This window comes from Ischnura elegans, chromosome 11 (genome assembly GCF_921293095.1).
Source record: "Ischnura elegans chromosome 11, ioIscEleg1.1, whole genome shotgun sequence".
NCBI classification, from domain to species: domain Eukaryota; kingdom Metazoa; phylum Arthropoda; class Insecta; order Odonata; family Coenagrionidae; genus Ischnura; species Ischnura elegans.
The window spans coordinates 1755708-1770324 of NC_060256.1; the positions used below are offsets into that span (position 1 = coordinate 1755708).

Sequence of the window (14617 nt, forward strand, 5' to 3'; positions counted from 1 at the left end):
CTAAGTACGTCAAATGTTAATTTTTGTTTATTCCTTTGTTGCGTTTAGTTTCTCTCTTATATTAACAGGAAGTAGTTCCTATGGTCGATTAAACGAACTAAAAAATGAAGAAAACGGCTTTTTTGATCCACAAAGCTAAAGCTAAGTTCTATAGTTAGTTCGCTTCGTCAACTAAAATCCTATGAATATTCAAGATCCATATAAATCGTTGATATAACTTTTAATAAAACTTCCCTAGGTTTCCAAACCTTGAAACTTTGGAAAGAAAGCACTTGTCCAGCTACACAAGTGTGTTGCGAAAGACATTTTTCTGCGACATGGAGACGTCAAATCCTGCTGTTGAGCATGTGAAACAATTGGTTTTTCTGCATGAGAATTTGAAAGGATCAAATATTACATTAAACATTTAGGTATACAATCTAAATACAACTGTGCAAATATCGTTGTTGAGGGCTCTTCTGAGCAGTTTCGATACATACGTCTTAATCCCAGGTCAAAAAAACCTATTTCCTTCCCTCCACCATGACCTATCCACGACGTCTTGTGGTTCGTCAGAAAGACGTCTTTTAGGCGTCATTTAGATGGTCGAAAAAACCTCTTAATCACAGGTCAATAAAACCTATTTCCTTCCCTCCACCATGACCTATCCACGACGTCTTGTGGTTCGTCAAAAAGACGTCTTTTAGGCGTCATTTAGATGGTCGAAAAAACGTCTTAATCACAGGTCAATAAAACCTATTTCCTTCCCTCCACCATGACCTATCCACGACGTCTTGTGGTTCGACAAAAAGACGTCTTTTAGGCGTCATTTAGATGGTCGTAAAAACCTCTTAATCACAGGTAAATAAAACCTATTTCCTTCCCTCCACCATGACCTATCCACGACGTCTTGTGGTTCGTCAAAAAGACGTCTTTTAGGCGTCATTTAGATGGTCGAAAAAACGTCTTAATCACAGGTCAATAAAACCTATTTCCTTCCCTCCACCATAACCTATCCACGACGTCTTGTGGTTCGTCAAAAAGACGTCTTTTAGGCGTCATTTAGATGGTCAAAAAACCTCTCGATCCCGGGCTAACAATACCTTTTTCCTTCCCTCCACCATGACCCAATCGCGACCTTTTCTTTTTGATCGAAAAGACGACATTTTGATGGTTAAAATATTTTGAAAAATGTACCAAGAAGACATATTTTCTTCCCTCCACCAAGATTTAAGGAAAACCTATTAGGTGGAAAAAATAGGAGATAAAAATATGAGATGAATGAAGTAATTTTTTAGTTAGATAAACAACAGAAAACTTAACAAAGATTAATGTCGGAGAAACAATGTTTTTTGACCTGGGATCGCAAGGTTTTTTCGACCATCTAAATGACGTCTTAAAAACATATTTTTGACCAACCAGAAGACGTCGTGATTAGGTTACGGTGGAGGGAAGGAAATAGGTTTTTTGACCTGGCATCGCAAGGTTTTTTCGACCATCTACATGACGCCTAAAAGACGTCTTTCTGACGAACCACAAGACGTCGTGGATAGGTCATGGTGGAGGGAAGGAAATAGGTTTTTTTGACCTGGGATTAAGACGTTATTTCGACCATCTAAATGACGCCTAGAAGACGTCTTTTTGACCTTGGTGATATCCCTGGTTTCATGTTTTTAGATGACCTATTTTATGATCGTCTTCGGGTATTTTCCTTGGATATTAAGGCGAAGGGAAGAAAATATGTCTTCTTGGTGTATTTTACACGATAGTTTAGTCGTCAAAATGCCGTCTTCTTGACCAATCACAAGTAGTCATGATTGGGTCATGGTGGAGGGAAGGAAATATATGTTAATGTCCTGGGATCGAAAGATTTTATTGACCATCTAAATGACGTCTTAAAGACGTCTTTTTGACCAATCACAAGAGGTCGTGATTGGATCATGGTGGAGGGAAGGAAATAGGTTTTATTGACCTGGGATTAAGACGTTTTTTCGACCATCTAAATGACGCCTAGAAGACGTATTTTTGACTTTGGTGTTCTTCCTTGGATAGCGGCAGTGGTTAACAATATTTGATTTTGAAAAAAATTGACATATCAGGCCCAGATATAAGTTTGCAACTTTCCCTCACACAGAAAATTCATAGGGAACTCGTATTATTAACCTGAGATCGAGAGGATTTTCTCACCATCTAAATGACGTTTTTTTGACGTCTTTTCGACCTCTTTTGAAGACGTCTTATTCGACGTTTCCTAGACCATTTCAAAACCAAACATTGACCACGTTAATGATGAAGTAAATGCATTTGGAATTAACGAGTTATCTCCATGAAAATGGATTCCAGAATGTCTTAGAACTACCAATTGAACTATTTAAACAGCTTTTTCTCATAATTTTTATTGGTCATTTTTTTTCTTTTCAATACGAAAGTAAAACCACTGTATCGGCAGTGGTCAATAATATCTGATTTTGAAAAAAATAGGATCGAGACCCTGATATAAACTGGTAACTTTCCCGCAAAGGGAAAATTTATAGGCAATATGCATTATTAATATGAGATCGAGAGGATTTTCTCACCATCTAAATGACGTTTTTTTGATGTCTTTTTGACCCTCTTTTGAAGACGTCTTATTCGACGTTTTCTAGACCATTTCAAAACCAAACATAGACCACGTAAATGATGAAGTAAATAAATTTCGAATTAACGAGTAATCTTCATGAAAATGGATTCGAGAATGTCCTAGAACTTCTAAGCGAAGTATTTAAAAAACTTTTGCTCATCATTTTAGCTGGTCATTTTTTTCTTTTCAAAACCAAAGTAAAACCATTGACCATATCATGACCTATAAGACGTCTAGAAGACGTCTAGAAGACGTCTTTTTGATCTTGGTGTTCTCCCTGGACACTCATCACTAATGATTTAGAATCAGTTGATGTTATTTCACATTACCATTACGTAGACAATGAAATAAATAGGCCGAAAGAAATTTTTAAACCAGAAATTGTAACATCAACAAACTTCCAATCTCACTCTCCACTATCACTCGTACCGTAACCAAAACAAAAACAACAGCGCAACGAAATACGCGAAATGTAAACACTGGAAAAAGCTCACGATGAAGTGACTAGAATAAGTAATAAAATCAAACAAAATTATAAGCGTACAAACGAATGAAAATTTATAAGCATTTGCTGTATCTCTAAAGAACAACTGCTTCAAATATGAAACATATCCCCTTCGCAAAATCTAGTAGACACCTTTGATCGAAATGATTAAACCAGTATGGAAGAAATAAATTATTTTGTCGAAGCTCATACACTCACAAATCACTTCACTTGTCGCTTCACTCTTTACTTCATCGTCTATATACAATCAATTCACTTAGGGGTGCATTGAATGTACAAATTGTGTTCACTTACGCTAGAGGCACAAATTCACTGCAAGTGCACTTCCTCGCAGCTACAAAAAACTACACTACATACGTTGCCTGCCTTAATTGAAAAATGGATTCTCGTATTCCGTTTTGGCACGAATGCGTAAAAACTCTATAACAGTATACAAATAAAACCGGAGTTCGATCATCCACAACGGTCCGCCATATTTAGTAGCTCCCTTAGACAAGGCCTGAGGGCGACTAAGAACCGGCTACTAAGATAGCAGCATACTAAGCTTACAATTAGTAGCCCTTACTAACGATCTATGAATACCATTTTGCTAGTATGCTTCTACTTAGAACGCTACTTAGGCGTTAGAAGCTTACTAAGGAAACTTTGAATACGGCCGCAGAAGTTGAGTGGAGGGTTAGAAGAGGGAATAGTTTCGACCCATTACGTTTGACATACGTGTAGAGAGGTTGAAACATGAGCATAAAAATCGAATGGCCAGTTTTTGCTCACCGTTCTCTTGTTAGTGGTAAAAATATGAGTGCCCCATCATGGGGCGGATCCAGGATTTTTTTCTGGGAGGGGCACAAGCAAGGCCGTATCCAGGATTTTGTTCTGGGTGGGGCACAAGGATACCTCGTAATACAAAACGAATGCAATGATAATGGGACCGTATTAAAAATCTTGCATATTTTTGAGGGTCTGGGGGGGGCACGTGCCCCCGTGCCCCCCCCCCCCTGGATCCGCCTATGGCCCCATGCATTTAATGGCGGTAAGCCGAATCTCTAATTCATTCAGCCATATTTGGTAGGTACTCGATGTGTGGGTCGAAACTAAACCGTCCGAAGATGAAGCACGTGGTCCCTCCAGTGCGAAACATTATCTTCGTTTCGTTTCGTCCCAGAGGTATAGTTTAGTTTCGACCCAAAGTAGTTTTTACTCCGATTTCGTTTCGACTCCTAGTTTAGCTCCCCGGCTATAAGCCCATCTCATTTCGTTTCTACATTTCGGTCCCGCGAACGAAGCTATTGAAATTTGACTGGTTTTGACTTCCGTTTAGTTTCACTTGCCATCCCTGGTTTACACCGCTGTCCACAACTGCTGCGTATAGCCCTGGCGTCCGTTTAACAGCATAGCGGTGTCTTCATGTAAAACCATTCGTTATACGCAAATAAAACGCACTGGAATAGTTCATGTAACAATTTGAGAACTGAAAATTCCGAAGAATTGAATAAATATATAATTACACAAGCAGTGAACTCGAAGAGATATAAAAACATAATATAGATTAATGTATTTTGTTTCCTTTATAGTGAACAGAGTAATGAGTAGGATAGGTGAAAATACATACATGGCCCTGAAAATTTAAGGAATAGATAAGTAACAATCACTTTGTCACCCATTTACCCTTAGACGGATTTAGGGGGAGGCATGTGCCCCCCCAGACGGTTAAAAAATAGGCAAAATTTTTCACATGGATATACGTTACGTTCGCTTTGTTTTGTCTTTCGAAGCCTCAACCATTTTTCGAAGCCTCAAGTTTAATTCATTAATAAATTTCGCATTAAAATAAAGATAATATTTCGCATACTAGTGGTTTTATCTTTTTTTTAAATCTTAAGTATGAAAAGATCGTTTGCCTGTCATGCCCTTCCCCCCCCCCCCCAAGAAAAAATCCTGGATCCTCACTTTTTTTACCCTTACACAAAGGCCGTAGCCAGGGGGGGATCATGGGGGATTGACCCCCCCCCCCCCAAATGAAAACAAAAATTAAATAGATATTACCTACTTTATGCTTGCTTGGTGCTCACGCGACGATGTCTTATTGCGGCGCAGTGACATGCAGTAGTGAGTAATGATACTGCGTAGTATAACTACTCACTACTAAATGTCATTAGATAGCACGTACTACGCCAACTAAGGAAGCAACGAAACTTCGGGGTCTTGTTCGAGCTGAATTCAGGAATATTGGATAGGCTTAGAGATTTTTCTCGATGTTTCGTTGTGCCGCGTCTACGAAATAAATAAGCGCGCCGGCAAGCACAGAGAGGCAGTTCCGTCTTGGAAAGTGATCCAATGCGACTTAAGTCAATAATTATCTAAGCGAATTTGTAGGTGCAGTGTGTGATATAATAGTGCAGTGAATTATAAGAGAGATGAGTGAGTTATGATTTTTTAAGAGCCCGTATTAAGTGAAACTTGCGAAGTGTAATATACCTACCAATTTATCAATATCAAGCAGTTTAATATTTGAATCGGTAGGTATTTCAATTTGGCGTTGTATTTTTAGAGCACTGTATTAAATATAACAAGCCGTTTCGGAGATAGAAAAGTTCTAAAAAAGGATCACTAATCTTTAGTGGCAGGTGCATTTGAAGGTATGTAGATATTTGTGTTTGAATTTGTTAACTATCGAGCGGGCGCGCCTGATATTTTTACACGGGTGTCGGTTCCTCTTGCCGATCTAAAAATAAATTAGCTGCAATACTTCGTCGAGCTTTGATAAATCGCACAATAGACCGTCAAAGTACATTATAATAATGGACGAGGCCATTCTAACGTAGAATGTACGTACAATGTTGAAATCCTTGGTATTCAAAGATTGGCGTAATTTATACGCGTTATAGCGCGCTCGCTCGAGAGTGAAAATCATAGCTTTAGATTCGAAGATATGACGATTAACTAGTCAATTTAAATTTTACAGGTCTGTTCAGCATTTGAAATGGCAAGATAAAAATTATTTAAATATTTATTTTAAAAAATCTCAACCTGACACTGCGCAAATAACTGAGAATCGGATCTGAATTTAGCTTTGGATTACTACTGACAGGTTCAGCTTATTCGAAATGCTATTGGAATCATAAAATCGATTGGAAATTTTATCTAGTCCTAGGCAAAATGATTAAAAAGCCTAAAACAGAATATCGAAAAAAACTTCCCCGAAACGCATTGGAAAAGCCTTGCGGCAATGTGCCAGACCAGTCGGGTTGAAAATCATGATGGGTTGTTAAGATTTAAAGAAATCTGTAAAGCAATTGTGCACACACTAGACAACTTATGCAGTGACATGGATTCTGAAATATCTTTAAAGGCTGATTCTTTTCTAAGAGCAGTCATTTCAAGTGATTTTGTTGTAAGCTTATATCCCTTGCACACTGTTGCTATGAAGAGTACTCCTATCTCCCTTCTGCGATTTGACAGCAGCTTTACAACATGTCGATATAATTATTAAGACTACTGAAGATGTTCCTCAAAATGTTGATGCAAAATTTGCTGAACTTTTCATGAACGCGGAGAACTTGCTGAGAACTGTTAACGAGGAAATGAAAATTCCGCGAATAACAGCCCGCCAAGAGCATAGGGTGAACTACTACACAAAAGAGCCTGAGACTTATTTTAGAATTACTATAATGATTCCACTTTTGGATGATTTCATTGATCAGCTTACGTCGAGATTTCAAAATCACAAAGACACGTTATCATTTCTCAATATTTTAATACCATCTTTGTATTGCCGCAGAGTTGACATCGACAACGAGGAATTAATTAATTTGTTCTCTGCAAAGAAATCTAGAAGGCTAAATTATTTAATGATATGTATATATTTTCCTTTAAGTGTTCATTATAAATACGTATAGTTAACCGTATACGCTATTTTATTTATCTTATTTAAATAATTTTATGTTTCTCCACTATTCCATAAAACCCCCCCGAAAATATTTTCTGGCTACGGCTTTGCCTTACACATTATAGCTTCAGGCTGTGTGCCTTGCTGCTGTGACTATCTGTCAATATATTTGATCGCTTTTAGTTTTCCTTGTGGTTTTTGTTTAGTAAAAGGGGAATTTTGTTATTCGCCATCGTTTCTACAACTATACTGTCATCTCCAGGGAATGTAACTTGGGAAAGTAGGAGATAGAAAACAACCATTTAGTGATTCACAAATTACACAAGAAATTTAAAAAAAATATAAATATTGGAGGATAGACTATCGACAGGCATGCAACCAGGGTTTCCAGCCATGGGCGTACCCAGCGAGGGGCAGAGGTGGGGTATCTGCCCCCCCTAGAAGCAAAAATCGGAAGTCTTTAAGCAAAATCAGTACTGAATTGAAACGAAAGCATTCAACAAATTTTCTTTAAACCCTCTCAAAATGCTATGTGTTAGTATAAAATATGTAACTAAAATTAAACTATTTTTCAAGGAAATAATCTCATAAACTAGTGTCACAACTTGGTTTGCCCCCCTTCCTAGACCATGGCTTGCATATCCCCCCTAATTATGATCCTGGGTACGCCCTTGTCTCCAGAATCGCATAACAGAATTTGCGCCCCCACCGAAGCAACTCACCGAGGTTGTTCCTCTTGAGTTGTCGCACGACGGAGTCCCTCGCGGCGAACACGCTCTGCCCGTCCGTCACGTCCATCTGCAACACTTGCATCCGCGGGCTCATCTCCCGAAGTCTTCGGGCCCCCGCCCCCTCGCCCCTCAGGCACGTCGCGAACACCCACAGGCCCAAGTCGTGGGCCCTGAGGGCCAGCGAAAACCCCAGACCCGTGTCGCAGCCCGTGATCAGCACTGCCCTCTTCGAGTAGGCCCCGCTGAGCAGGGACAACCGCCTCCTCGTGGCCCAAGCGCAAGCAAGGCGGTGGCCCAGGAGGCCGAGGGCCACGGCCGAGCACGCCAAGAGGGCCCTGCGACCCCCCACGTCCCCCGCGCACGAAAATGCCCGCGTCGCCGAGGCTCCCATGCCCGGTGGGACGATGGCACTACACACCAAACCACCTTCTCTGCTTCGTCTCCAGAGAAGAGTCCTCAGCTGTGGAGTCTCGCCCGCGTACTGGCCTCGCTTCGTCTCCAACGCCGGAGTTCCGCGAGGCGTCGCTCTCGTATGGGCGATAACAGCCTCCATTTCCCGGGAGAAAGCGCGGCTTGCGTTGATGGCGTCACCGGCCGGCATTCGGCTTGCGTGCGCTCCGAGAGAGGCTATTGTAGGCGGACGCAGTCGCAGCTTTACTTTTTCCGTGAGGGGAGTGGAGCTTCCTCGGCTGTCCTTGAGGTCTCCTCATCCCATTCGTCTCTCCCCATCCCAAGGCGGGAGGGGCACTTCCCAGCGTGCAGTGCGGCGCGCCGCTTTGTTCGAATTCCGTTTGAGCGGTGACATAGCTGGAAACCCATCTTCCATCCCACGTTTGCCGTGTTGACGCAATGAAATATAGGAGCAAATCAGAATATTCGGGCATGCATTTTGTGGAAACGTAGTACCGCCACAACCAGCAAATGCAAAACTTATGACAATTCCGCAAAAAAACAATAAAAGCATTGAGGCGAGTTTTGCTCATAACCTGAAAATGGTGTGACGCGCGAATCCCAGGTCGCAATCAAGACTTTTTTTTGTAAAATATGCTAAAGAATCGGAAAACGTTCTTTTATTATTTGTGATGAAAAAATAGGAAAATTAGAAAACTGCTTGACATGGGAAAATAACACAACCGAAGCCATGATATATTCAACATCCTTTATTTACATGAATTGTTCACTGCCTAAAACTGATACCTAATCAGAATATTATTATTCTAGTTTAATGTCAGTCCTATTTCGTTATGCGACTAATTTTTTTTCAAAATATTCACCGTGCTGAAAATTTTAATCATAAAAATCGAGCGGGCATTGAAATTTCATTTTGGTCCACATTGTATGAAAATGTTTTCATTCCCTTAAAAAGAATTATGTATTGATTTTTCAGCAAAATATGCCGAACGATTGAATGATGCACAAACAAAGCGTATCTTTAGTATTTCCAGGCGATGGCCATAAGTTCAACTGAGTCAGGCGTGATGTAGTTGAAGTTCGACATATTGATCTAATATCTCGTGATAGACTGATGCCTAGATGGCTTGCACCAAATGATGGCTCCGTGATCCGAAACGCGTCGTACTCATTAAATTACTGTGGATAAGTGAAAATACCTTTCATTTCAATATTCAACTGACTGATTTGATTTTTGTGATATTCGAAACTCTCCTCCTACCCCTATGATGAGCTTTTTGATTTAAGCATGCAAATGCAATGGCAAGCGCGTACGTTTGTCTACGTGTTATATTTTTACTGCGCATTTTAGAGTTTTCCACATTGATCCCATTAAAATGGCACCATTACGGTCCAATATCTCATTCAATTTTTTTCTCATCACTGTACCGACGACCACTTGGTGATGTGCGCATTGATAGTGCTGAATGCTCCCTAAAATACATGCTTAAAATTAAATGGTAATGCTAACAATCACGATGCTAAAGCTCCTTAAAATACTGAATCCCTATCACAGTGTAGACAAATTTATGTTTAATCAGTATCTTGGAATGTAGGTTTTGAAAAAAAATCGAAATGATATTTTTTCCAACTTTTGCGTTTATTTTTAAAACTTCATCTGACCTTGAATGGAAATGGATGTATATAATTTTGATGCATAAAAAAATAAAGGTTCATCGAAATATTTTTAAAATAATATAATAAAAAACGAAACAAATTCAGTAGTAAATTAACAAAAAAGAAGAGATAAGAATTTTGACATACCTTTTTTCAACGTGTGTTAATGTTAACTAAGCTAATATAAAAGTAGGCCACATATCAATTTTAATAATTAGATAAGAGTAAATTTAGTTAATAATTGTCTATGTTTGAACTTTTACTATACTTATCTATGGTTTTGGAAATTTATACCATTTCTCTTAGTCTTTTTGTGAACTTATTTTCAGTATCTTAAATTTTGGTATTTTCAGTCTAAAGTATTGACATTGTATAAACTGTGGTTGGCAAGGTGACATTGCTGCATTTTATTTTTATGAATGATTTGTTAGGAAATTCTGTTTCTCAAATAATTTTTTGGATGAATATACATTTCCATTTTAAGCCCTGATGACGGTATAAAAGTAAACCGAAACTCGAGCGAAAATTGCTCTTAAATTTTTTCATAACCAATAGATTTGACATTAAATACAGTGGCAAACGGAAGCACCATCGTAAAACCTCATTTGTTTTCAGGTACATTGTACCTTACCGACAAAATGAGATGTATAATTTAACGAACAGATAGGTACAGGAATTCATTTTTCCCCAGAACAATATAGGACTTTAATAAATGCTTTAGTGGGATTCAGTTGTCAGACATATAAAGCGAGTAATCTCTTTTCTTTTCAAACGGTCGTCGTTTTAACATCACCCGCGCCACCCTCTTATCACAGCGGCTTACGGTTAAGTGCGTACGAGTAGATTTGTCAGCGGCGATTAGTTGGGGAAATTAAAATTCATTGAAGGCACTCCACGCGGCTCATAGCCTCCAACGAAATTCGTCGACAATACGCCACTGGTGCTAGCCATTCATCTGCGAGAACCGATTTGTGGGAATAAGGCTCTCAGCATCCCAAATTCGTCTATCACGCAATGCTAAGCTTCCGAGTGCACTGCAATCTCCTCATAGAAGTCTTCTAGCCTTCGGAGCAGTCTTCGAAACACAGTGGCCGTGCAACAGGAAGCTAACCCCGTGGGAGGAGGTGTGCTAACACGATAGCAATGGCACGCCCAAGTGACATAGCAGCCAGAAGTGATAATCCCACGGGAAGGAGAAGCAGGCTGCCTTGTCCGACCGCATCTTGACCGCTGCAGACAGGCAATTGTTTAAGGGGGACACACCACCACTGATGCTAGCTCAATGCACTAGAGTAATAGGGTAGTTTCCTTCATCAAAGAAAACGAAAGGCATTGATTGCGATTCGTTACCCACCATTAGTGTATTCATAATACACAAATTATTTGGTTTTTGAAATACCGGTTTAGACGAATGGCAAGGGTCAAATTTTATCCTCATTTGAAAAAGGCCAGATTGGCGCCCATGCGATTCCACTCCACGTGACGTCACAGGGACCTAGTTTCTACACGAGAGGATAGGAGTTATACATCGTCTGAGGTTACCAATGCATGCATGAGGCACAGAGCTCGGGGAAACATGTCTTAATAATCACCTACTAAAACTGGCTAAGGTCGGAAAGTTTTCTTCGTTTGATAAGGTATTAATAAACCTTTTTTAAGCCAAGCGCTACCATTCAGCAAGGCACTCAGCTACCCGCTGGCAGCCTGCGACGTATCAGCGCTGAGCCTCGCCTCAAGGTCACCTCACCGGGCGGGAGGGGGAACCAGAAATACGACGTACGGAGATATTTCCCGGCATTCATACTTGAGCGTCGCGTTTTCGCGCGCTTGAAAATTTTCACTTTTCATTTAATCGCGAAAAATAGATATTGTCATTTAAAAATCTAAAAGCGTGAAATACGTACTCCAGGAGTAATAATCTTTCGATTAAGGCAATAAAAAAATAATAGGAAACCACCCTATTGTACCTCGATTTTTGTACAAAGCATCTACGAAACGCTGCATTTGTGATATAAATATCTTGTTCGGAATACATCAACAAATATTTTGAGTTTTTTCAGTGATACCGTACATACATTTGTGATAAATGTCGAAATATCATCAATACTTTAGGTTTCCATTCTTAAATGCAGTACTCGATACTGTTTGAATTCGACCATAAAGGACCAATATTTGTAGCTAATAAGTTATTATTTTCATTTTTTGTGACGAAAGCGCGTGAAATTATATTGCAAAACTGATGAAAACTTTAGCTTTAAGTCATTAGTCATCCTTATTGTCAACGATGCATTGAACAAGGGCTCGTAATGGCTGCCCAAACTCACCCTTCGGTTAGAATATACTAAAGAGCGAATGAGCTCATTGCACCAAGGCGAAGACGGGAAATTGCGATGGCCTGCAGCGGCGCTTTCCCTCGATGTCGCCTCCAACCACGCCGTCGATATTCGATACCTTTGGACACTAGGGTGGGTGTGTGCCATCCGATCTCTGAGCCTACGCTAAAGGCATCATTACCTACCCTCATGGTCAAGTGAGCTCCGCTACCCTTCGTTCGCGGTCACAGCTAGAAGCTTCTATGGATGGCATCACACAGAATGGAATTTGGAGGAGTCAACCGACAGCTGAGGTCATTTATGCCATGAGGGAATGCCGTCGTGCGCGCTAGTCTGCGAAAGGAGCCTAGGTGACCACGGCTTAACATCCCATCCGACGGACCGTGTGCTGTACTTGAAGTTGCCACAAAGAACACTAAATGAGGGATCGGACAGTCTCAGAGAAATCTGTGACACCGCTGGGAAGACGGAAGCAGGATGGCTTTTGACACTGTTGTCAATCTCAGACGACAAACGTGGATGAAGAACCCGGACTTCGGCGTTCATCGTGAGCATCGCCGCGAATACCTACGCACGAATTTCATAAAAACGGTTGTCGAGGGCTAATGTCTTGAAAACGGAGATAAAATTTGAAATTATCGCTCTGCACATATAGTTGGCCATTATATTAGTAAAATCTTCATGAAGGCCATTGTGGGCATCGATTAAAAAACCGGTAATATTTATATTAAAAATACGATGAAACTATATCTTTTTTTCATCTGGCTTGATGATAAACTTGTGGGTTTGGAAGGAGCGATGCTGAAGGAGGAAAGGATTCATAGATTGCGAGGAACTCTTTTGCGAATTGAAGAGGTGGGTCATGCAGGCAGAATACTCCATGTGAACCTACTTTAACTACCGGTAGAATAATTTAAAAATAATAATTAACGCCCCAGCCAACACATTCATTCAGAGACCCCACCCGTTGTCGGATTGGCTGTTAAACTAACCACTGACGTGCCAAATTCACAATTGATTATAGGGTCAGTTCTCCTCCCGAGGTCACCTCGTGCATATCTGCTCGGAGTGTCTTCACCTGGCGCACTCCGATCCGTAGCATTCCCAATTAAGCAATGCTTGCTCCCCACCCCAAGTTACTCGCTTCGTAGAAAATTACTCCGAGGAGATGAAATACGGGTTGAAATTTATTGAACCAGAGTGGAGCATTAGAAGCGTTTGTGTCGAAGAGTACCTAATACGGATTAGTCGGACCCCGAACGAAATGGAAGCCTCGCCTCGTCTGTCTGTGAGTGTCGAGGTCCAACCTCTCGCCGTCCTCACGTTCCCTATCACGTATTCCGAGCATTGGTAATCGGGCCGGAATATTAATGTGAGCGGAGAAACGACGCGGCATCATCGGTCACGGAAGACTATCGTCTGTTTCTGTTTCCGAGGCTCGCGATTCGAGTGAATACATCATTTCTCAATGGCAGCGATCTCTATCCGGCCGGTGGGATAGAGAAACATCTTCCAGAAACAAAGTATTGTGATGGGGAGAACGGTTGGTATTACTGATCGGAGGGCTACTCAAATCCAAGCAAATATTATCGGAGTACGAGGTGGCCCAGGGATCTTCCACGTACATAGGCGCAACCCGAAAGCAATCAGTATTTGTACCTCCGAATTTGTGAAGGATAGAAAATAGCTTTCGCTGAAAGAATAAGTTTGCACTGTTATGTTGGCATATAATATCTGCATCTGCTTTAAGTTGAATTAAAAATTTAAAATTATGGCATGCAACACTACACATTAAAAGTGCCTACCAACTCATTCTTTATTATTCATTTCATTTAGAATATTTTAACTTAACTTTGCGAGCGGCTGGACAGTTGAACATACTACCAGCAATAACAAAACACGGGAACAAGTTTTTACTTACCTACACCCCGATGATTTGTATGGTTAGTCATGAACAGCCGTAACACACACGCCGAATAGGTAAAGGTAATTTTTGGGTGGGGTAATTTTTGTCTGAAGATTTTCGCAGCTTCCTTTAACAATCTTGCTTTAGGGAAATGCTGCGTTGATAACATTTTCTGCTGGACGTTTCACCTCTCCTACTGGAGGATTTTCAAGAGAATGAGAGGGAAAGTGAACTCCCAGGAAAAGTGGGAGTGTTTTCAAGAAAACTGTAAGAAAGAGCGTTTCGAAGTCCAGACGGGAGTTCACTTTCCCTCTCCAATTCTCTTGAAAACGCTCCCGCGAGTGAAACGTCGATCAGAAAATGTTACCAACGCAGCATTTGCCGAAAGCAACCAGCAAGATTAGGTGAAAGGTACTTTACTGAGGGTAATTTCGCCAAGTATGTTCAAACAAGGCAGCAGGAAAAACCCAATGAAATAGTCCATCAGGAATCATCACCAACAGGGACTGCAACCGGCTTACCTTTCCTGGATGGATTGTATAACTTTCGTGACGGCTACGTGAAGAAGATCGAAAAATGAATAGCCACAA

At 40.6% G+C, this 14617-nt stretch overlaps 1 protein-coding gene across 1 annotated transcript in view; it reads right to left on the bottom strand.

Annotated features, from left to right (window-relative positions):
• Nucleotides 1-8370, bottom strand: part of LOC124167782 (D-beta-hydroxybutyrate dehydrogenase, mitochondrial) — a 48434-nt gene extending 40064 nt beyond the window's left edge. Inside the window, exon 1 of the mRNA XM_046545798.1 lies at nt 7713-8370. Coding sequence (XP_046401754.1) covers nt 7713-8322 — 610 coding nt within the window. The 5' untranslated portion in view covers nt 8323-8370. The remainder of the gene's footprint in view (nt 1-7712) is intronic.
• Between the last annotated feature and the right edge of the window lie 6247 nt (nt 8371-14617).